This window comes from Misgurnus anguillicaudatus, chromosome 12, assembly GCF_027580225.2.
Source record: "Misgurnus anguillicaudatus chromosome 12, ASM2758022v2, whole genome shotgun sequence".
In the NCBI taxonomy this organism is placed as follows: domain Eukaryota; kingdom Metazoa; phylum Chordata; class Actinopteri; order Cypriniformes; family Cobitidae; genus Misgurnus; species Misgurnus anguillicaudatus.
Genome location: NC_073348.2, coordinates 15606279 through 15629167, shown reverse-complemented (window position 1 = coordinate 15629167; position 22889 = coordinate 15606279). Strand labels below are relative to the sequence as shown.

At 35.9% G+C, this 22889-nt stretch overlaps 3 protein-coding genes across 6 annotated transcripts; all 3 read right to left on the bottom strand.

Annotated features, from left to right (window-relative positions):
- Positions 1-587: 587 nt before the first annotated feature.
- On the bottom strand, positions 588-3434 carry hdhd2 (haloacid dehalogenase-like hydrolase domain containing 2). Its single transcript, XM_055209104.2, has 7 exons — positions 3040-3434; positions 2827-2946; positions 1651-1859; positions 1477-1561; positions 1141-1357; positions 900-963; positions 588-828 (listed from the first exon to the last, which is right to left on the bottom strand). The coding sequence occupies exons 2-7, from the start codon at positions 2931-2933 to the stop codon at positions 716-718; spliced, it is 795 nt and encodes a 264-aa protein (XP_055065079.2). The 5' UTR covers positions 2934-2946; positions 3040-3434; the 3' UTR covers positions 588-715.
- A 2978-nt stretch (positions 3435-6412) lies between these two features.
- ier3ip1 (immediate early response 3 interacting protein 1) lies at positions 6413-9337 on the bottom strand. Its single transcript, XM_055209105.2, has 3 exons — positions 9178-9337; positions 8367-8468; positions 6413-7032 (listed from the first exon to the last, which is right to left on the bottom strand). Exons 1-3 carry the CDS (start codon positions 9266-9268, stop codon positions 6977-6979), a joined length of 249 nt encoding a protein of 82 aa, XP_055065080.1. The 5' UTR covers positions 9269-9337; the 3' UTR covers positions 6413-6976.
- Positions 9338-10539: 1202 nt separating this feature from the next.
- On the bottom strand, positions 10540-22681 carry skor2 (SKI family transcriptional corepressor 2). 4 transcript variants are annotated; one of them, XM_055209106.2, is made up of 10 exons: positions 22354-22681; positions 21418-21491; positions 15927-17763; positions 15298-15361; positions 15053-15130; positions 13458-13523; positions 13198-13296; positions 12387-12454; positions 11550-11612; positions 10540-11364 (listed from the first exon to the last, which is right to left on the bottom strand). In XM_055209106.2, the coding sequence occupies exons 3-9, from the start codon at positions 17730-17732 to the stop codon at positions 11553-11555; spliced, it is 2241 nt and encodes a 746-aa protein (XP_055065081.2). In that variant the 5' UTR covers positions 17733-17763; positions 21418-21491; positions 22354-22681; the 3' UTR covers positions 10540-11364; positions 11550-11552. The 4 variants fall into 4 exon arrangements, with proteins under 4 accessions (XP_055065081.2, XP_055065083.2, XP_055065082.2 ...); XM_055209108.2 differs by having other exon boundaries at positions 22365-22681; XM_073874017.1 differs by having other exon boundaries at positions 10541-11364; positions 13458-13520; positions 22365-22680.
- Between the last annotated feature and the right edge of the window lie 208 nt (positions 22682-22889).

Here is a 22889-nt window from a genome sequence, read left to right as displayed (position 1 = left end):
CTGTATGCTTGCTGTATAACCATCTTATATCATTTATATCTACTATGTACCATACTACAACCCAATTCGTTTCGCTTTAATAAACAGAACTTCTAAAACAAAATATAAACAAATTGAAAGGTAAGGTATGCTACTGGACACTTGGCTATTTTATTTGAATAAATAATGAGGTGAGTCTAAGAAAGGTTTACAGAGACTATTTTATGGATGTTTTACTACTGTGCTGCTGTTTACCCATAAGTGTAAATGAAATACCAATTAAAACAATGAATAAAGAAAAACATATAAAAAGAAATAACAAAAAGAATAGATAATACTTTAATATTTAGACAAACTTTAAAGTTAATAAATACACCTAGACACGTCATGCCCAAAATGGAAACAGGAATACATTGAAATGAATATTATTTTCTAATTATCACAATATTGTAATATCCAATACATTTGATTCATTTGTAAAATTGTGCTACATTGTAAAAATGTTAAAATTAAGACACTTTAGAGATTGAAATGTAGTAGAAATGATTAAAAAAAAATATAATTCACTATATATCTGTAAAGATGAATAGGCCAGAATAAAAACATAATGGAGTGTAACAACTTTATTATGTATTTACATATTTTCAGATGACCATGACAGATGCTAACATTGCCAACAGACAGTCCAACACTTATCAAACTATACTACCTTATTATTTTTTATAGCATTTTTAGATCATTTAGTTTCTAACAGGTGCTCAAGTATATGATTGACAGCATCTGGAAAGCTGTCACAGGTCAGGTGAGGTGGAGGGTTGATTTTACTCTCATCGCCAAGTCTATATTTACCTGCAAAATTCAAAGATTATTATTATTCAGCAAAAATAACTATAGTCAATAAAATTTAAATAAAAATGTACCAGTTTTCACTAAAATTCCAAGCATTCCTGTGTTCTGTGCTCCACCAACATCATCTCTGGCATCCTGTATAAAAACACTTTGTTTAGTGTTTAAAACTTTTGAAGTAAACTAACCCAGCCATGCATTCAATTTTTAACGTGTAAATGAGTACATTTCACGAAGAGCATGCCCAGTCAGTCACAATTCACTTCAAAATGAAAAAAAAAATACATGAGAAATGTGAGAGTGTTTCATACTCACGTCTCCTATCATTACAGCCTCATCAGGTGAGCAGTTAAGATCTCGTAAAGCTTCCAGGAAGAAAGCTTTCTCTGGTTTACCCACAACTGTGGCTTGGGTGTCAGTCGCATACTCGAGACCTGTCACAAAAGGGCCCGGTCCTAAAGCCAACCCGTCCTTTCTTTTGTAGTACCGTGCCTTATGGATCGCAATGAGAGGAGCACCATCTAAAATTAACCTGATAAAAACAATCAACAAATAGCAGGAATATTTAGATCAGCTTACTAGAGAACATGTAATTTGAGTTAGATTTTGATAAGTCTTAAAATCTATATGGTATATTAATCTGATGTTTACTTGAAAGCTTTGTTGAGAGTCTGGTAGTTGAAGTGGTCAGGTGCTAAACCTATCACGACTGCATTAGGATCCGAAGTTTCCAAACCTGCAGCATTAGAATCACATAAGAGATATAGTGATTCTATATGAACATATGATTCTGATATATGATAACAGTCATGTATTCAAGCTTACCTGTGAAATCCTCTAAAGCACTATCTTCCACCAGCAGTAGGGGGCGCACTGCTCTCTGCTCCAGAAGATTACGAGCTGCAGTGAGAGATGTGAAAATTTCCTGCTCTTGGAGGTCAAAGTTCAGCCGGCGCAGCCGCTCAAAAAGGGTCCTCTTACATTCCTTTGTGGTGTTGGTCACAAATTTCACAGCGACTGGAGCCTGTCTTAATCTGAACATATGAAACTGTACATTTAAAACAGGTGCTGTAAACATTTTTTGAAAAGATCGCCCAAATCATAATGTCTCTCTGACAGCCTTTGGGTAAATTTGCCTCTTTTTGGCAGTCTGCACATTTTGGTATAGTATGCTGACATCAGGCTTGTTGACATGGCTTTTAGGGGCAGGCTTTCAGAAAGAGTGAAAGTGGTAAAGCAGTGGGGGCAGTCTAATTCCATGGCTATTGCTCCATATGGCACATTAATTGATGTAAACATGTGGTATTGTGGCCTTCGCTTGCAAATAAGTTAACAAAACTAGTATCCTGTGAGTGCTCACAAGAACGAACTCTATGTAGCAACTGTGTACTCTCAATGCTTTCTTTTGCCAAGTACACAATGAAGTCTTCACAGCACACTATTACCAACAAGAAGTCATACAATTAAGAAGTTTGATAATAGTGGAGCTAGTAAGGAAACCTGGTAACATTCGTGTTTCCCATAGAAACCTGGGAAAACCTTCAAATAAAAAGAATATTTCAGGCCAAGAAGACTCAAGAATAATTAAAATCTTAAATATTAACAAAATGTTACAGAAATAGTGAACAGATATTTTCTTTTTATGCTATTTCCGATTTGTACTACTATCATATTGGAGAATAGACTTCTGTAAGTCACCTTTATGTAGGCTTTATGTTCTGTTATCACAAGGCCTGCAAGAGTCATGTAAATGCCTTTACATAGATATATGTATATACTACACAGTATATACTACATGCTCTTTTTGAATAGAACAATTTAGTACATTTTTAACTTTAATTATATTACTCTCACAATTCTAAATGTCATTATTTTCTCTTTTGTAATATAATGTATAAATAATATATAGTTTACTTAACTGTTCTTCTGAACACAGCCTAATTAGATCAATATTTTAACAGATGGTTTAAACATTAATTTGAAAAACTAAATAAAACAGACCGGGCCAAAGCCTCCTGTGCTCCAGGAACTGCAGCATCCTCAATATGCAAAGTACCGCTCAAGTCAATGAGAACTGCTTTTAGTGTGCGGCGACTCCCCATCAGCATCACAATATAAACTCTGTGAAAAATAAGATGATTTCAGAAGGGTCACTTTAGAAATTTCTGTGTCATAATTTGAAAGAAAATTCTATAAAAGGCATATTACCCTCACCTAAAGGATTATTAGGAACACATGTTCAATTTCTCATTAGTGCAGTTATCTTATAAACCAATCAACATGGCAGTTGATCTTCTGAACTCCAAACTGAATGTCAGAATGGGAAAGAAAGGTGATTTAAGCAATTTTGAGCGTGGCATGGTTGATACCAGACGGGCCAATCTGAGTATTTTACAATCTGCTCACTCAGTTACTGGGATTTTCACGCACACCCATTTCTAGGGTTTACAAAGAATGGTGTAAAAAGGGAAAACAACCAGTATGCGGCAGTCCTGTGGGCGAAAATGCCTTGTTGATCCTAGGTATGCAGCAAAGCATTTGTGAAGCCACAACACGTACAACCTTGAGGCGGATGGGCTACAACAGCAGAAAACCCCACCGGGTACCACTCATCTCTCAGGCTATAATTTGCACAAGCTCACCAAAATTGGACAGTTGAAGACTGGACAAATGTTGCCTGGTCTAATGAGTCTCGATTTCTGTTGAGACATTCAGATGGTAGAGTCAGATTTTGGCATTTAACAGAATGAGAACATGGATCCATCATGCCTTGATACCACTGTGCAGGCTGGTGGTGTAATGGTGTGGGGGATGTTTTCTTGGCACACTTTAGGCCCCTTAGTGCCAATTGAGCATTGTTTAAATGCCATGGCCTACCTGAGCATTGTTTCTGACCATGTCCATCCCTCTATGACCACCATGTTCCCATCCTCTGATGGCTACTTCCAGCAGGATAATGCACCATGTCACAAAGCTCAAATCATTTCAAATTGGTTTCTTGAACATGGCAATGAGTTCACTGTACTAAAATGGCCCCCACAGTCATCATATCTCAACCCAATAGAGCATCTCTGGGATGTGGTGGAACAGGAGCTTCGTGCCCTGGATGTGCATCCCACAAATCTCAATCAACTGCAAGATGCTATCCTATCAATATGGGCCAAAATTTCTAAAGAATGCTTTCAGTACCTTGTTGAATCAATGCCATTTAGAATTAAAGCTATGTTTATGGTCGCCGCGTCCGAACAGGCGCGTTGGTGCGCGCGGACAAAAATGACGTCAACGCGGAGTTGTAGGTCGTGCGCGTTGGGTGCGCAAGACCCCATTTCGCGTGGAGGTGTGCACTGCATTTTTGTGACTGTGTGCGCGCCACCGCATCCGAAAATGACCGAACTCAAGCCGATTCTTTCCGAGCAGGCAAGCCTGTGACGTATCGCTTTGATCAATCCATGCAAAACAATTTATATTTATCTGACACTCTGGAAGTAAAGTATGGAAACTTTGCAGTTTAAAACACAAATTCTTTTACATGATTCAGAATGTTTGGTTTATATCTGTATTGAATGAACCACTGGACGAGGAATAAAATACAAACCTTAAGATGTCTGTACTGTTTGTTTAGTAAAAACGTTAATAAATTAATAATGTTTAATAAAGACATATTTAAGACATTGTTGTTTTATTTATGTTCTTATATTTATATATCAAGTTCTGATGTTAGAAGCAGCAGGGTTGTTCCAGGGGACGACAACTTATATCCTCTTCTTTGTGTTTGTTTTTGACTTTATTGCTCGCGTCGCCCCCTGGTGGTTCAAAAATAGTGCAACAGCGAGTGCGTCAACTATAAACCTCTCGTCCGTTTGGTGAGACGCGTGCGCGATCCGCGGAGGCTTGAGTTGCGGACCAAAGCGCGAGTCTAAACAAAGCTTGAGGCAGTTCTGAAGGCGAAAGGGGGTCAAACACAGTATTAGTATGGTGTTCCTAATAATCCTTTAGGTGAGTGTATAGACCAGGGGTAGGCAACGTCGTTTCCGGAGTGCCGATCCGATGTCCCGCAAATCCTAGCTCCAACTTTGATAAAACCTTGCCTACATGTAGTTTCCAGGTGACTCTTTAGACCTTGGTAAGTTTGTTCTGGTGTGCTTAATTAGAGCTGGAGCTAAACTCTGCAGGACATTGGCTCTCCAGGACCAGGACAGACATTGCCTACCCCATAATAGACTGTAAATTACTTCTTTATTTCTAGGAAAATGTTTACTGTGTATAACGTTTGTAAAACAAAATGCAACACTTTATCTACAGATCTGCAGCCGAAAATCAAGGCTTAAATGGTTAAGATAAACGCTTGAGTACAGTGCATTTTATTCACCAAGTCTGGATTAAACACAATGACTGGCTTCTAAAACAACACTTTATCTCATCATCTGTATTTGACATCATTTTATTTAAAATAAGCTGCCAAAAAACAAAGGCTTTGGATAACATAGAGCAATTTAGATCCAATCACTCCATAATACGATGATCAGCTATTGAAAACATACAAATAAATGGAAGGGAATTTTGCGGACTTTCATGGATCACATCACACGTGATCAGTATTTGGGTTTTAAATGCAATGGTGTCAACCTAACCTGCCATCAAACCAACAAGGGCATTACGGGTGGCGTTATTTCTGGTTTTCAAACGATTAACATGCTTTCGTATTAAAATGCATTCTTAACGATAAAACGACAAATGATAAGGCATTAAACCACCATTAAACAGCTAAAAGAAACTATAAACTACACTTACTTACAAATAGGGTCATTCAAAGGCTCGCTCTTAAATTTTGCTGTCCGAATTAATGCCTGTCAAACACCCGTCTTGTTTTTTGTTTGGACATTAAACTATACAGATTTGAGAACATTATTCCCTTTAATATTAGCATTTCATATCCTATTTAATACATTTTTATATTCCTAAGAGGATACATGCTTTTTGCCCACACTAAAAGTTTGTAATCATTTAAGAGGGTGACACAGATTATTCACTCATGCTGGCCGTTTTAATAGCAGATTAAATGGCATTTGTAGCACTTTCATTTTACAGTAAAAAATCTCACAGTAAAAAACGACCTTACTAATACTATCTGTTCAATAACTTCAGTTAGTACAAGCACTAGATATGGTAGAAGTCTTTGTTTTGAGTGATTGGGGAATATTTAACTGCTAATAAAAATCAAATGTCAGGATTCTTCATTGGATAAATCATAGGATTATAGTCTTTATACAAGTATAAAGACACAACGTAAACTGTAATAACTATTAAGCATAGATTATAAAAGGGTTAGGTTGTAATCGCTTGTATGAACATATGGTTGTAATTCAACATGTATTATCTGTGGTCTAGGCTACTGTTAATAAAAAGGTACTCTAAACCTAATGCATTAATCCACTGTTGTTAATGGAGTCCATATGGTTCTTATCACTAAACCAAATATATCATGTCAAATATCAAACTGATGTCTGCAAATTAACCATTTAACTACTGGGTAAAATAATTATGGGTATAGTGTACAACCACAAAAAGAGTTTTAAACATGACAGAATAGATGGAAAGACACATAGACTTTATTAAAATAGGAAACAATTGCCAAATGTGCTGACTGGCTCACAAAAGTTTGGCCTACTTCAAAAGCCTTTCAGATGTGTATAAACTTGTTATCTACCAGCACTGCAATCTCAGCATAGCCAACAAAGATCTTTAAAACATTTAGGGACCTTCTCCTGGAACCTCTTTTGAAATTATCTCAACTTTAATTTAGAAAATCTCATTATTTAAGGGGAAAAGATTCAGGTGCAAAAAACAAACTATGATTGACTATGATAGCTGTCAGCCAGTTACTCAGAAATACACAAAACTCCAGATTAACTGACAGAAATACCAAATAATGAAAAAGGCAGGTGCTTTTATAACATCAGCAATTAATGCAACAAGTCATGAAAAAATGCTCTGACAATTTTAATTTAAAACAACTCCCAGAGAACTTAAAGAAATTGTTTTAAGAATAATTTTGAGACATTTGAGAGCAACATAAATAATCAGTTACAAAAAACAGTCCACTTTTTCTTGTTCCACTTTAGAGCTTGTTCCATAGCAGTCCATTTCCTCTTCATCCAAACAGCAACAGTAAGACGATGCACACTGAATTTACCGCTATCAAAGGCACTGTGGAGGGAAAACAAAAATGTGTTACTGTTGAAAATATTTGTGACCACAAGTAAAATAAAATACAGAGACAAAAGCAGCACAAAAACAGCAATGCAATGCAAAAAAAAAGAGAGCATAATTTCTAAAAATGACAGGGCTCGAAATTGCGACCATTTTGGTCGCATATGCGACCGAAATTTAATCTGTGCGACCTTAAAATATATTTGGGAGCATTTGTGCGACTGCCCATTTTGTTGTGACGCGAGTTGAAGACCGCAGATTGGCTAATATGAGCGTCAGTCATTCCTTGTTGCCGTGAAGCGCGGAAATATGAAAAGACGAACGCGTCGCGAGTATGACAAGAGCGAGCCGATTACAGCCAGGTTACTGTATTTTTTGATGACGATCCGGATTCAAATGTAACTCCACCACCGGAAAATACGTGTTGACGTTAAACCTTTCAGAGAGAGTGGCTTAAAGATTTCGAGTGTCTCCGCTATGAAAATGTAACTTACAGTGTTTACTGTAAATCCTGTAAAACGGCGTTAATGGCGGAATCAAAACATTTTAAGCGCCAGACGTACCTTGCTTAAACATGGCGAAAGTGCCAAAAACACAAGACGTGTCATGACAAATGTGTTTATTATTGATGGAGAGACACCGACCTGTCTGTCAAAGTGTGTTTGATGGTGTATGTGCGCATGCGCTGGTGAATGGACATTCGACAAACATCCTTGTGGTCCATGTTGCTGTGGAATACGACAATGCTGATGGTATGTTTATTTTGTATTTTTTAAAACATTGCCTATTTAGTAGTAAAAGCATCCTGGTAATGCAGTTATCAATACCAATATATATTAGCCTTCTATATTAGCGTCACTTTTGTAATGTCACAATTAATCAGTGTTTTACGTGTTTGCTAGATTTTCTATGCAATCTTAATCATGCTACCTGTAATTGTTAAATTATTATTGCTGCTATACTATTTCAACAGCATTTGGGTATTCATTTAGGAATTTATGCAGCAAAAAATAAAATAAAATAGAAGACCAACTTTTAAATGCTTGCCATAGGATGTGTAAAGCCCGGTGGTGGTGTTTTATTTTTAATAAAATAAATCTATTAACATTTACATTGTAGTTGTGGTGCTTTTAAATTTTTGGATGGATGCGCCTAAATTTTTGCTGGTGCTCCTAACTCTTTAAAGTTGGGAGCACCAGTGCTACCAAATAAAAAGTTAATTTTGAGCCCTGAATGATGTATTCTGGCAATAAATGTACCATGATATGGATATTTAAAATTAGTTATACAACCTTGGTGACAAGATCAGTATGAAATAAAAATGAGCATACCTCTCATGACTGTCCTAACAGATCGAATAAGGTTAAGAAGTTGTGCTTTAATGCCAGGTTCATCTCCAAAGCCTCCAATACCTTGCTCAGCCCCCCAGCCAACTGAAAATGAAAGATCTGTTAGACAGCCATCTATGATAATGCAACCATTTCTATATAGACCATTTCAAAAGATGCAAACAACACTGGTCCAGAAGCACTTCCCGTTTCAGTTTTTTAACACTAGATAAACGTTCTGATAAAATACAACCAACATAGAGATCTGAATCAAAAAGTTAAACAAACATCTTAAAGATAATGATATATGTGAAATAAAAAAACAGTCACAAACTAAAACAGAAAGTATTTCTGGACCAGTAGTGTTTACATCTTTTTAAATGGTCTATAGGCATTTTCCACTGCATATTTGTGACCCTGTCTGTCTGTCCCACACTTTTTCTTAATTCCTTACAGTCAACTTCATGACTTGCATCTTTGAGTGCTTTACTGTATAATCATAGACAAATCTGTCAAGTGTGTATGCATTTGAGTAAAAAAAACTTTAAACCAAACAACTGCGTGTTATTTTTGTACCGATTATATAAAGGTGATAACACAAAAGCTACCAATTAACTACAGGGAACGAAACAACAAAACAAGGCATGTTATGATCATGTGTTTAAAAGCATTTCACATTTATTTCCAGAATGTCTCCTACATTTTTAAGTAACGTTAACGTAAACACTAGACTAGACAACTGGCACTGCACATTCATACTAGATCAAAGCTGTCGTCTTATACTTCGAAGTAAAATACATTGATAAGAACTTACTTTTACTGAGAAACCTCTCTTCGTGGAGAACAGCGATGGCATTAGTGAATAAAATCGCTGTTTGAATCAGCGCGTATAGTGTGAACGCCATGTTGGCACTACCACTTATGGTGACGTCATCGAACTCGGGTCGCTCGGTAGCAACGTCACAAGCGCGCGCCTATAGTTTTGATTGACGTATCGTTCATGGAACTTCGATCATTCATTTTTATTGTATGTTCTTTTTTATTTGTTTGTTATTAACGTACATTTTTAGCTAACAACTATTTATTTGCCCATTGGTTAATATTTTTAAAGTTATTATATGCATATGTGATATATACAAATAACAATGGGTCATTCTTCAATTAGGGTGGCAAATGAGAAGAAATTGTAAAATTGCTTATTTTGTTTTCATTTGATAAAATGTATTGTTATGCATATAAAATTAGTTAAATATGCTATATCCATTAAAATTGAGTCTTAATAAAATGTTTAATTTTAAATCATTTAATAAAAAACTGGTAAAACATCCACTTATGTCTGTGGTGTTACCAATATTTGAAGTAAAAAGACAAGAACACCACAGACAGTAACACCACAGACAAATTATCCTAAATCCAGTCTTTTCTAAAATAGAGCTGTCATGATGATTTCAAGATCAGGGGACATTTAGGAAAAATTTAGTTTAAAATATTTAAAATCTGCACGTAATAAACATAACACCATAGACACTAATAAAGTGTGACACATGAAATTGTCAGAAATGTAGCTAACCTTAAGAAAATTCATAAGAAAGAATGCACCATGCAACATTTGAGAGGGGGGTCCTGCTAATCCCTACGGTGTGCATGGGGACAAACACACTCCAAAAAGAATGTTGTTTTACAATTTTTGTGTTATGCTATTTAACATTATGGGGCAGTTTCCTGGACAGGGTTTAGATTAATCCAGGACTATAGGCCTTAGTTATATGGACATTTTTACAAATATACCTTACAAAAAACAATACTGGTGGTGTGCATCTTGAGACAAAACAATGGCACAGATGTATGTTAAGATATGTCAGTGCAAGGTGTTTTTAAATGTAGGCAGCTCAAATATGCATTTTAGTCTGGGACTAGTCTGGAAAAAACACTCTTATGTGTCAATTGATGTGTTGATTTTGTCTTAAAAAATTAAAGTTTTGTTAAAGGTAAGAGAAAATGTGTCTTTATCTAGTTTCATGACACTTTTTAAAATACATTAATTCATCATAATTTCTATGCAATTAACCTCCGAATAATAAGTCTACAAACCAACAGCACTGCATTGTGTAATTTGATATGTTTTGTTTTTATTCAAATTCTAGATTTAAGATTGTTTTATGTCATGAATTTTTTGGGAGGGAGGAGTGTGAAGACATCTAAGTTCCCATAAAACATGGAAACAATGTGTGTGTATGTGATACATAATATAACAATTGTACCTTTTTAAATAATCGTTTTTTAATACATTATTACACCATTATTAAATTATTTTATTGTTATTTACAAAATACCAGTAGGAATTTTCTCTAAAGGATAAGCAGTCAACAATTGTGTTTTCATATTATAGACTTTAATTATCCACATAAATAGTAGAGAAACTACAAGAACATTTTTAAATACATTTGCATGAACAGTCAATAACTTTTTTTTAAATCTTGTGTTTATGTCAATGTTTTATTTAAACAGGCAAAACAAGAAAGATTTACACTTTCAAATTGCTCTTAGACCACAGTACAGTACAGAGCAACCTGTTTCCCCCACAACCTCCTTTTTGTGCCTCTATTTACAACCTTTAGCTAATATAATTGTACAGTTTGCAGATATTAATAAATAAGTGAATGTAAATAAATAAATAAACTTAAATGAGTTCATAAATAACCCAAATGGGGTTACTGTACAGGAAATAGGACATATAAATTATAAATCACTGTAGATGCATATTGTCCTGTATCTCAGTAGATTGATGTCATTTGGCTTCACTGATGAAATTGACATTATTTGATGGGGCCGTATCAATGACAGCATTTGACATTTTGATTCAGTGAAAGCAGCTCGTGGTGCAAAGGAACAGGTTTCTTCCATTGTGCGTGATGAATCCTTATGATGATCTGAATGGTTTAACTTCTGTGTATCGAAAAATGTTGAGAGCAGCTTTATTTATGTTTTTACACGATGTTACCTGCAGTAAAACATATAACAGTTACTATAATACAGATTTCCAGAAGAATCAGAAAAATATTGTAAAAAATAATACATTGAGATTTTTTTGTAACTTTAAAAATATATTTTGTTTTCATGTAACAATGATTATTTAATTTTAATTAATTTAACAAAAACTATGTAGAAATACAACTTGCTACTTACCATTTAGCTTTTGTTTTGATGTGTCCCAACCTTTTCTTTTCTAATAATGTTTGCATAGGGAATCTACAAATGAAGATTATATGATTCATTATTATTTAACATTTCCATCAGCAATGCAACATTTTGCTTACAGCTAATATGGATGTAAAAGACCATTAAGCGCATTTATAAAACTGAATATTCCAATCCTGGATGCTGATTCATCAATGGAGTGTTACAGCTGTTCTAAAATACAATTAACTATTTATAGTGTAAAACAAACAATACTTTAAGGTAAAATAGCTGTTTGTTTAACTATTGTGTATATAGCATCAATAGAGGTCAACCATTAACTTTGATTTACATATATTACTGCACAGCCTCTTCCACCTTATTGCTTAAATATGTGGTGACAAACAAGAAAGCCTTTGTTTCAAGAAGTAGAAATCTTCACTATATATATTTCTCTTGGTTTCATGCATTACTCAGGTTCAGCTTTAATCTTTCATGTTATATTCGTTCATATATGATATATGCCTGGATTGACTGATGATATTGAACTGAAAGAACACACAACGGCAGTCTGCCAACATTATCCATGTGTTAAAACACAGATGCACAAGTGATTGATGTCACACTGCTATGCAATGTTGAACCAGTTGTAGAAAACAAAATACTCTAAGTATTTAGATCCTGCTGGTTGTCTGTTTATATCTGGCTTTTATTTTATTATTTTCTTGTAATATAAATTTGATCTGCTTTAAAATACTAATTGATGTTTCAAATCTGATTCATGTGTTGGATTTTTTTATCCACTGATTGAAATAGATGAGAAATTATATATTTGCACACTCTTACCATCTGTAACTGTTGTACCATCTCTTCCCTGTAAGCCAGTTCTCTCTTCATTTGGTCCTGAAAGTTATCTGTAAGACAGCAAGTTTCATTAACCCCCATTCTTTCATTTAAGAATACTGTTTTAAATGTTATGTCCAACAATTATGGAAATAATGGAAATTTATTAAGACAGAAAATAAAGGGGTCAAATTTTTAAAAAAGGTTTATGATTTCCTAATTTATTGTTTTTTATTTAAAAGATTTCAATAAAGAAACCAAATTATACAATCAAAAGAAATGCAAACATAAAATGGAGAAGAAATATTCTTCATTAAATTAGATCACTAATAAAATGTAAGCAAATTTGTAACATTGATTTCCTGACCAACTCCTTAAAAATACTTTTTTTGTTTATTTTTATTAAGGCACAAAGTACATGCTTTGGAATTTTAAACTGAGCTGAAGTAGCAAGAATCCTTAGGTTTCTTTGAATTTAAATGAATGCTGATATTGAAACAAAAAGGCCTCATGCCAAACACTTTTACAATAAATTTAAAATTCCCTCAACCATTTATTAAACTTATTGTGCTGATAATATAACTGTAGTGATTGTTTTACCTTTTTGGATTGCATATTAACTATACATCTAGATTACTGTAGTATAGATTTCAATGTTTGAAATTTAGTTCATTGTTATAGGCTTTAGGTTAAACTCGCTCTAATCATTATAGAGTTATATTAATTTATTGGTCATCATGTCAAGAGAAAGAAGATTATTTGATTTCATTTAGCTGTGATAACATAGTGTGTAAGATGATGAGGGGAAACTTATGGAAAACTGGGAATGGAGCGCTGCCTTTAAGAGCGTGAAACTCTTGCTCGAGTCTCCTCCTTAAATCTATCTGCTCGAGGAGAACCTTCTGCAGTTCCTCTAAAGGACAGATTATACAAAAAATGAATAATAATATTTAATCTCGGTTATATTAGAGATTGGAGAATTATATTTAATTCAAGCAGTGCAATTCTGAATCAAGGCATTTTACTGTAAAATATATGATGCAATATCGTTTTGTAATTCAGTTGCCATCTCACCTTTTTCCATGTTCTCAACATCCTTCTTAAGAGACACGGGAGAGTTTGGGTCCTTACTTGGATCTGCTGAGCAAAATGTACAATTTTAAAATATACTTTTCATAATGTAATTTTCTGCATTCAGTAAGGGTATTGTATACAGTAATTATGGATGGGCCCCTCTTCCTAGGCCCAATGAGTAAATACTCTCAGTGCCCCCCAATACAAAAGATCTGCATCTGAGTTTCTAGGTTTATGTATTCCGTATGTCAACTGACAGAATACCGTAGTACCATTAGCAGTCAGTAGATGTCAGTATGAGTATTAGAAACAGTCTATCAGAATCAAACTGCATTACAAAGTATTTTATTATTATCCATTCCTATTTGGAAATAGAAATATAATTTTGTTAGGATAGTGGTGGGGCGATGGTATTCTTGTGATATAAATATGATTATGTAAAAAATCTGTGCCTTCTGTATATATTCAACGTCATATACCTGAACATTACTCTGTATCTGATAAGGGCATTAATTGTCATTAAATTAATTCATTACAATATCCATTACCATATACATGTATAATAAAATAGGTGAGATTGTTCTGAAAATTGTTATTCTGCTGATTTCTTCAATGTTATGGCAGTATTGAATCATAAAATGATCATGAACAGTTTTGATTGGAATCCTAAGGAGCTGCGACGTCCATTGCACAGCTGTGTTTTTGTGTCTAAATTGCAAATAGCTCAAATGAAGTGATCCAATGCGTTCATATAATCTTCCCCTCATTCGCTGTCTCTCTCTCTTCTCATTTCCCATCTTGCCTCCTTAAGCCGAACAAGGCGTTCCTCATTTGGAAAGCGGTCTTGTTCTCGCTCTCCTTCTCTCTGTCTCATTTGACAAGCAAATTTGCAGACAGTGCCTGAGGATAACAACCTCGTTTGACAGTCAATTAACCGTGAATAGTCAAAGCCAAGGCAGTTTGCATTATATAAATGGAAAATTAGATTATTTTTTTCGTTTCTCCCAAGAAACAGAACTATCTTTAAGACACTGCCTTTAGACTCTTTGGAAAATCAGAAGTTCTAATCACGTTTCTCTGTAGCCCCTTGGAGACATTTAGCAATCAGGCGAAGGTGGTTTCATTTAATTTGTTTCATGTAATTTTTTTCAAATATATTATACGTTATACGGGGAGATCATTATCGGCTGGATAATACAAATGTTGGTATAGATGTCGTAAAACACTTTTAATGTCTTTCTGACAGATAAAAGGCAATAAGCTATGATCTTTCTAATGGAAGTTTATGCCGAGCAAAAGGCAATTATTTCCATTTGATATTGTTCAAATGGTGATTGTCACCTTCCCAGCGATGAGCTGATTGTCTTCCTGAACTGTTATGGCTCCCTACTGAACACATTTTCCCAATGTCATTGTGGCGAGAGCTGGTCCATTTTAAGATTGCTGCAATAGTATATTCCATCCTGCATCTTTTATATTTAGATTAATCCTAATATCCTTGCAGGGATGGGCTACTGTGTCGCGAAAATTATTTTGTAGCCCTCTTGCTGTAAGTGTTAGATGTAAAATGGTGATAAAGTGATGTGCGTTCTTACTTGGATTCTCTCGCCAGTATTCAGGAGCAGACGTTTCTGTATCAGGGATGAAAAAACTGCTTTGTTCTTTGTTGTCATCTAAAAGACAAATGAAATTAAGACATCAAATGAATAGGTGGATCAGTATATGCATTTAATTATTTGTATCATTAGTAGGTGTGTGTGTGTGTGTGTGTGTGTGTTTAAGGTAGAGAAAGACATTCAAATAAAACTGGCATATAAACAGCAGATGGTCCATTTCTCACCTGACATGGTTGTCTTGTTTTTGGTTGCATAGGCCGGCAGCCCATCGTCTCTGCTCTTGTGAGCCTGCAACCATAAAACATCCGACAATGTCTGATTAGAACTGATTCATAACATCAGGCCAAAGGTTGAACATAGAGCAACAAAATATATCAGTCAGCCAAAAGCACAGAATTGATTATCCTTGAGAATGACAAAGCTGTTATGTTTTATATATGATCCTGATGCTTGTTTGGCTGTGGCATGCTATCGAGATACTTTAGATAAATCAACACACCACTTATGTGTTGGCTGGATCTTGTGTGTCTGCCTGTCTTTGTGCGCTAAGGCTAATTGCTAAAGAATTCCCACTTCCCTTTGCATTGCTAGTAGTGACTGTCTGTTTCCTCTGTTAACGTAGCGTCAGAAGGTTAAAGATTAAAAAGGCTAATAGGCAGAAGTGACAAAGGGGAGCAAACATAATGTCGCCATTAAACAAAACACGACTGGGCTTATTAGGAGGGATCAAAGAGCTCTGAATATTTCATTTCTGCAGGGAACGTCGACTATCAATCTTGTTATGCATACGGACCCTGCCAGCCTATGGCCTGCATTTAAATAATTAGTTAAAGTGCCTGGAGGGAATATTTACATTTTTGCATGCAGGGCTTTCCTCCAGCGAGCCATGAACAGGGCTGGGGACTTTGAGAATGGCAGGCGGACTGACAGCGTGGGTGGGTTTGTCCTCTGCTAAGGTCTCGCTGGGAATGGATGGAAAGGAAGCTTGATCTTTGGCCTGTTCAACTGCGCTATCAGAGGGTCTGCGTATGTGGAGTCCGCATGGCTGCTGCAGTGTCTGTGGTGGAGTCTGTGCTGTATGGCTGCTGAAGTCCTCCTGTTCCTCATCCTGTTTCGTCTCCACATCCACCTCCTGCTCCTCATCGCTCTCCCCGCTATCGCTCTGATAACTGCAGCTGGTGCCAGGGGAAAGGTGTCTTTCTGGGCCGAAGTCCTCGAGGCTGCCATGGAGCTTGGCAATACTTTCCGTGTCTTTAACTACTGGACGGAAGGCTGAATGGTAACTGGCCTTGCGGGTTTGAAGCGAGGGTGCATCTAGCAGCTTTAGCCAGCCCTCTGAGGCAGGTCGCAGGTCAGAGGTCACGGGAGGGCAGTCACTCTCGAACAGACCAGATCTGGGGTTAGTGTCTAAGCCAGAACTAGCATCGCCCTGTTCAGACAGGTCCAAAAAGGCTTGCCTGAGAGAAGGGCTTTCTGTGAGCGATGTAAGAGCATTAGGTTGAGGTTGGAGATAAGTGGGTACTGGAATGCCCCCTGTTGCCCTTGGGGGCCAGAACATGCAAAAGGGTGGGTAAAAAGTGTCCTTGCGTCCGGGCCATAGAAGTCCTGAAAGGCCACTGTTTTTCTGTCCATTGGTTGCCTCAGTGTCGTCCTTCTTTTGGGGACACAGGCCAAATGCAGGGAAAGTGTAGGGACTGGGGAATAGTGATGTTGGTGGGAACTTCTGCAACATGCTGAAACCTTTGCTAGGGACCGGAATAACCGGGTAACTGCGAGGGGCTTTACGGGGTGAAAGGCTACTGGTGTCCAAATCGTCATCGTCCTCATACCTGCCTCTCTTCTGGGCCAGTTCTGGAGAGATCATGTGGGGCAGAACTGAGTTGACGGCCTTTATGGGGCCCATGGGCGAGCAGTTAGAGGAAGGGAGTGCCCTCTTGCGGCTTCCACCGTTGAACATGGCTTTTACATCCTCCCAGGCAAACATCAGATCCTCTTGTGGGATTTTCTCCGTCAATTTAAGGTGCCGACGCCAGGAGTTGAAGTTGGCGGCGTCTGGCTGCGTGTACTTGGCCTCAGGTGTGCGGTGTGAGTGGAAGATAAATTTGTTAGGGGAGAAGTACATATTACAGTAGGAGCACTTGATGCATTTAGCCCTTGAGCTGTTGTAGCGTGCTGGGATGAAACTTCCTCGACAGCCCCAGGCGCATTCATGCATCACGTCAAAGGCAAAGTTGTCTGGCAGCTTGGGTGGCGAATTCTCACCCAGGAAAGACTTGCAGAGTCGCTCAGCTTCCCGTTTGGTGATCATGCCACAGCGGCGTGACGAGATGGGCATGGCGCCCGCCCGCCGAAGGATCTCTAGCTGTACTGGGGTGCACTGGACGCAGGTTATGCCCAAAGCCACGCGACGATTATGAATCTCGTTGTAGCTGTAGTTCTTCAAGAGCGTATTAGATATCTGTGCCAGGCATAACCGCTCCTGGTGGTCAATGACCAGTGAGACGATAGGCACCCCATAAAGGATGACTTGCCCAACTTGATTGGGCTTGAGGGAGGAAGAGTGGTTGGATCTTGGGGGTGTCAAGGGTTCCTGCTGAAATGAACTCGGTGGAGTGGCCATCACAATGTTGCTTGGTTCAGGCAGAAGACTCTTTTCCATTCTTTGGAGACCACTGACTGGAGATGTTAGTCTGTGAAAAGATTTAATAAAAACGTTAATTTATCATATTAAAATAACAAAAAAAAACTAAACAAAGAAAAATTATGCATGACTATAATTACATTACTAGAATTAAACCAAAACATGCTTATAAAACATGATGAAGAGATTGCACAAATTTGATTAAGTAGCATAGTTATTAAATTTGAACTAGAATTATTGCGCTGTAAAAAGCAATTATAATGAGAATTGAAAAATGTATCACTTTTATTACTGACATTTAGACCAAGATAAATTTCAAGACAGATAAAAAATAAAGGAAAATGACAAATTAATGCGATATACTTTTAAAAAGAAACTGTAACCAACGGTATACTTACATAAAAGCCCCAATTAAATAACTAAATCAGAAAGCCAACCAATTTAAAAATAATAATTGTTATTCACTGAGCACACTCTGCGGAATGATTTGTCGTTTTGTCTAGAAACGCATAAAGAAGAAACGCGCAGAAAAATACGTTTTTCAAATGTTTAACGAATTTAACAATGTTTGGAAAAAAAAACATTAAAACTAAATTTAACAAAAAGTATAGGCAGATTAATATATGCAGTCCATACAGTTAAATTCCATTTTGACATAAAGAATCACTAAATGCGGAGTTTAGGTTCTTAAATGTTTTAGCTACTAGGTAATTTAGGTAATGGTCTAATAATAATAATAATACTATACTACTAATACTAAAATAATAATAATCATAAACACAAACTGTCCCGTCACATTTAGCTGTTAATCATCGAGAAAAAAATCGTACTAAAATTAATAAAACTAAACGAAAATCTGTCATTTTCAGACGGAACCAAAAAGTTTTTATTTCTTACCCCCGCTCGCTGTCGGAGATGTCCAAACGCTACAGAATATAATTGATGTCCGTAATCCGTATGAGAATTTAAACATTCGCATTTCACAATGCAAACGGTCAATAAGACAGCGACTGTAGCAATTTTACAGAAGCATGATGTGGCCTCCTTTATCGCGTCCGGTTAACAGTGCAAGACAAACACCAGTGAAAGAGCGAACAGCCGCCCGTCTCTCACACACCGTCTCTTATTCCCGGTGCGGGATGCGAGTGATTGACGTGACTCTGCCCCTCTGAAGAGCCAATGACTTTTCACCAACTGCCACTCAAACACACTAAAGAGAATCTCAAACACGAGCTGCAGGGCAGGGAAAACCACCCATAAAGCACCCATGTGTAATTGCTTTAAAAGCATGGACAGCGCTGATTGCGTTTCATTTGATAATACACATTACATTACATTGATTTAAACATGTTATCTCATAACTCGCAAGAAATGTAACCAAATGACAAAACGTGGCTCAAATAGACATCATTAATTGCATGTCTCATGTATGGTTTAACATTTAAACTACGGAAACTAACGAATAATAAATAGCCTTTCAATACACAAAACAAAACAGAAAATAAAGTTGTTTTTGTCATTGGTTTTTAAACATTCGTAGTCTATAACAATTAAAGTTGCAATGTAGTTTTAGTTTATTCTTATCCGTTTATTTAATAGGCTATAAAGTTGTAGGCTACCCTTTACACTGTAAAATAAAGTAGCCACACTATACCGATAAGTCAAGTCGATCTGTTAATAGTCTATCATTATGTTATCTGCATTGCCACACACCAAAACTGTCCAAAATTTTCGCACATTCATAAATCAAAAGAAAGGCGACAAAATGTCGGCACGTCATTTGTTATCATTATGAGGATAATACATGGGCTGTACATACTGAATCGACCACAACTCAAAGAAAAACTAATCGTTTGATAGCGATGTCATGTTTTCCGACAAATCAGTCATGTGCACTATTGATCTGAATATCAAAAAATCTCATTATGTTGAAACGGCATCATTTTCTTCATAGTATATAAAATTGCCGTGTTACAAAACATTATTTGCTAAAAAAGAGGTGCTAGTTTTGTTAATTGTCAACATTGTAAGTGACAATTTAGCAATGCAGGTAGGTTTGCATGTAAGTATACAATTAATAATATGACTGTGCTTAATTGTGACGGCGTGTTGTAGTAATGGAATTAAGATTAAAGGTCAAGTGTTTTGTAAAGCGATGTCATATTGACAGGAAAGAAAGGGTCCCATCTGCAGCCCCCCAAATCTCATTTAGATCCCATCCTGCTGGCTTTTGTCTCCCAATAGCCAAAAGACTCTGTCATCCTATTATATGTATACTTGTATTTTTTGTATCACACACACAGACACATTATATATATATATATATATATATATATATATATATATATATATATATATATATATATATATATATATATATATATTCCTTTAAATTAACATCATATTTTATAATGTTCTATCTTAAATTTTTTAGCATTCTACTGATGTTTTAAATAACCTTTATAATAATAAAATCTGCGAAATAAGGTATAAAAGAGTGTGCGTTGTGAACTGATAATTGCACAGTTTATGTTTCACCACAGCTGATCACCAGTACAACTGCTTAGCTATTCGTGCAGAACAGTTAACTGCCTAAATATGTAGGCCTTGAAAAATCATAGTCCATGACTGCCTGATGCATTAAACATCATCTATATGTATGTTAACCCTACTGTGAAATTAATCATGCGTTTAAAAAATTACTTATGTGACCTGTCAGGGTCAATACATAAGAAAAAAGGAGTAGACCCAATAGCTAAAAAAAAAATACAACATTACACACCAAATTCATCATCAAACAAAATACCTCAGGCAAACTTTGGTATTTTTAAACACTTAAAATATCTTTTTCTAAAGCACGCATTTACTACCCTACAATAAAACAAATGATCTTACCCTCAACTGTAATGCCAGTGAAGACTATGACTATCATGAACAAAAAGTCCCACAGTACTCTGCGGTCTAAATAGGCTTGAGTACACTGTCCCACATTATAATCCTTATTTAATGCTGGAGCTCTATCAGAAAATTGCAAGACTAAATGGCACTTCATCTGTAAAGACTTAAAAGCAATATAATTTAAACACAACCCATTTCATCAGGCTTGTAACAATACAAGTATTCATGGCCCATAGATGTTTCCTACTGTACAAGCATCACCCCTATTTATTTGGTCTTAAGTACAGACAATAAGATAAATTTATAAAATTACTCTGGTGGTATGACATCACTTCTCAAAGTATCTGACTTCCAGTAGTCTAAAATATGCACATTATATTTATTACTATACAAGATAATTAGATACATCTCTTGATTGAACAGTGATATGACAGTATATCAACCAGGTAAATAGGGTTATGAATCGATACAGTGTGGTGCCATCCATAGCTTTACAGCAGTCCGAAGTCTTTATGCATAACAATAAGCTATCAGTTGTAACATATGCATAATTAATTGCTTTTAAATATTTCCATCTACAATGTCCAAAACTAATAATCAGAAACAATGAAGGAACCAAATAATCTTTCTATGTCATTAATGTAGGAGAAAATGTGAGATGCCATAACGTGAAATGATTTAATTAGACATATTTCTGGTTGCACTAAAAACACGAAAGGCGATACTTACGAGAAAAATATTAATTTTATTAAAATTGTAATGAGTAGCCCTATTTGATTGTATAATAGTACAATGGTGCACATACCTTATCCAGTGCTCAGGAGAATCGTCTTTTTTTCTTGTGCAGTTCAGCTCACCCTCTCCAACATCAGTCAAACTCTGAAATGGTCACCAATGTATTTAAGCGTTTAACGGTAATACATTATAGAATCAACATTTTTGTGTTCTTGTGGGGTGATTTATAGTTTTGTTCGTCTATATTATTATGCTATTTATAACACTTTTTAAAAATGAAAAATATTTACGGCAATTTCTGGTCAATAATGTTTTAACACATTGGTAGCATATCATAAAAGTTTTGACACTGTACGTTTCTCTCTATACATTGAGTCCGAGATAATGTAAGTCAAAAGCGTACTTAATTTAAAATGAAAAATCGCTCAAACTAAACCGTTTTTTTTAAAAATAAGGTTTTGGTTTTAATTAACAGCTTTTATATTCGATATAAAAACTGGTTGCATGTGAGATGTGAATAGGCTACTACAAAAATAAAAAAGCAGCTGGTGCTGCCTTTAAACATATGTTGATAATATTGTTTAAGTAGGCCTAACAGAAATAATTGATTTAATAGTAAATTAAAAGTTACATAGTTTGTTTTTCGTTTCAAAAATGATGCACATCCTAAACTTCAAGCTAAAGTCGAAGCCGAAAAAGTTCTACAAACATGTTTATTTAATTCGAAAATTACCATAACTGAAACAAATAATATTTACAAATACATTAAAACATGATGAATATGTCGAGAAGTTCGAAAATTACATTCACATTAGATTTCATAATTTTTAATCATAACCAAACAACGTGATTTTCATTTAAATCACGCATGGAGTTTAAAAGCGCAATAACCGAGTAATAAGAAATTATATATTTAAGTGAAGTCATTAACAAAATATCATTATTTTGCATTTAACATGGAATAAGCTTATCTGATCCCTGGAAGATCAAAGGTAAACACTCTTACCTTCCACGCACCATGTAATAGCGACGTGTCTCGCGTTCGTTTGATGCTGACAGCTCACGCGCTTGTTCTCAATGAGACGATACACCTCGAGCTTCTTGTCTTCTGTAGGATATTCCGAGTTAAAGCTTTAGAAATGTAGCTCTATGGCTGACAGTGAACTGATGCTGTTGTGCTCATGTGCTTGTCTGAATCACTCTGAATCAACTACACGAGGATAGAAAACAAACATAAGGAAACTGCTGCGCATTGCTCTCGTGCGTCGGAGACAAGCTCGAGAAATGCGCTCATTGCAGCTAATGGTATAACAGAACTTCACATCCCAAAGAATCCCGGAGAGGTGGGGCTCTTTACAGAATGATCAAATGGATAATGGCAAATCATATTTGATCTTTCCGAATCCTGTCTAAAGGGTTGTGCAAGGAAAAGGTTTTACCGACTTTACTGATTACGGAATCTTTATGAGGTATATAATATGAAAATATATTACCTATGTGTAATGTAAAGTTTTTTTTAAACTTCAGACATTCTTTTCATAA

Excerpts from the sequence above, each read along its gene's own strand:
- hdhd2 (XM_055209104.2), bottom strand. The coding sequence starts at position 2,933 with ATGCTGATGGGGAGTCGCCGCACACTAAAAGCAGTTCTCATTGACTTG. Across the intron at positions 1,860-2,826 it reads GCACAGGAGGCTTTGGCCCG|ATTAAGACAGGCTCCAGTCG; the intron begins GTCTGTTTTATT and ends TCATATGTTCAG. Across the intron at positions 1,358-1,476 it reads ACTCTCAACAAAGCTTTCAA|GTTAATTTTAGATGGTGCTC; the intron begins GTAAACATCAGA and ends TGTTTTTATCAG.
- ier3ip1 (XM_055209105.2), bottom strand. The coding sequence starts at position 9,268 with ATGGCGTTCACACTATACGCGCTGATTCAAACAGCGATTTTATTCACT. Across the intron at positions 8,469-9,177 it reads AGAGAGGTTTCTCAGTAAAA|TTGGCTGGGGGGCTGAGCAA; the intron begins GTAAGTTCTTAT and ends TTTCATTTTCAG. Across the intron at positions 7,033-8,366 it reads TGTTAGGACAGTCATGAGAG|TGCCTTTGATAGCGGTAAAT; the intron begins GTATGCTCATTT and ends TTCCCTCCACAG.
- skor2 (XM_055209108.2), bottom strand. Across the intron at positions 17,764-21,417 it reads TCTCCTGAGCACTGGATAAG|ACTAACATCTCCAGTCAGTG; the intron begins GTATGTGCACCA and ends ATCTTTTCACAG. Across the intron at positions 13,524-15,052 it reads ATACTGGCGAGAGAATCCAA|CAGATCCAAGTAAGGACCCA; the intron begins GTAAGAACGCAC and ends CATTTTGCTCAG.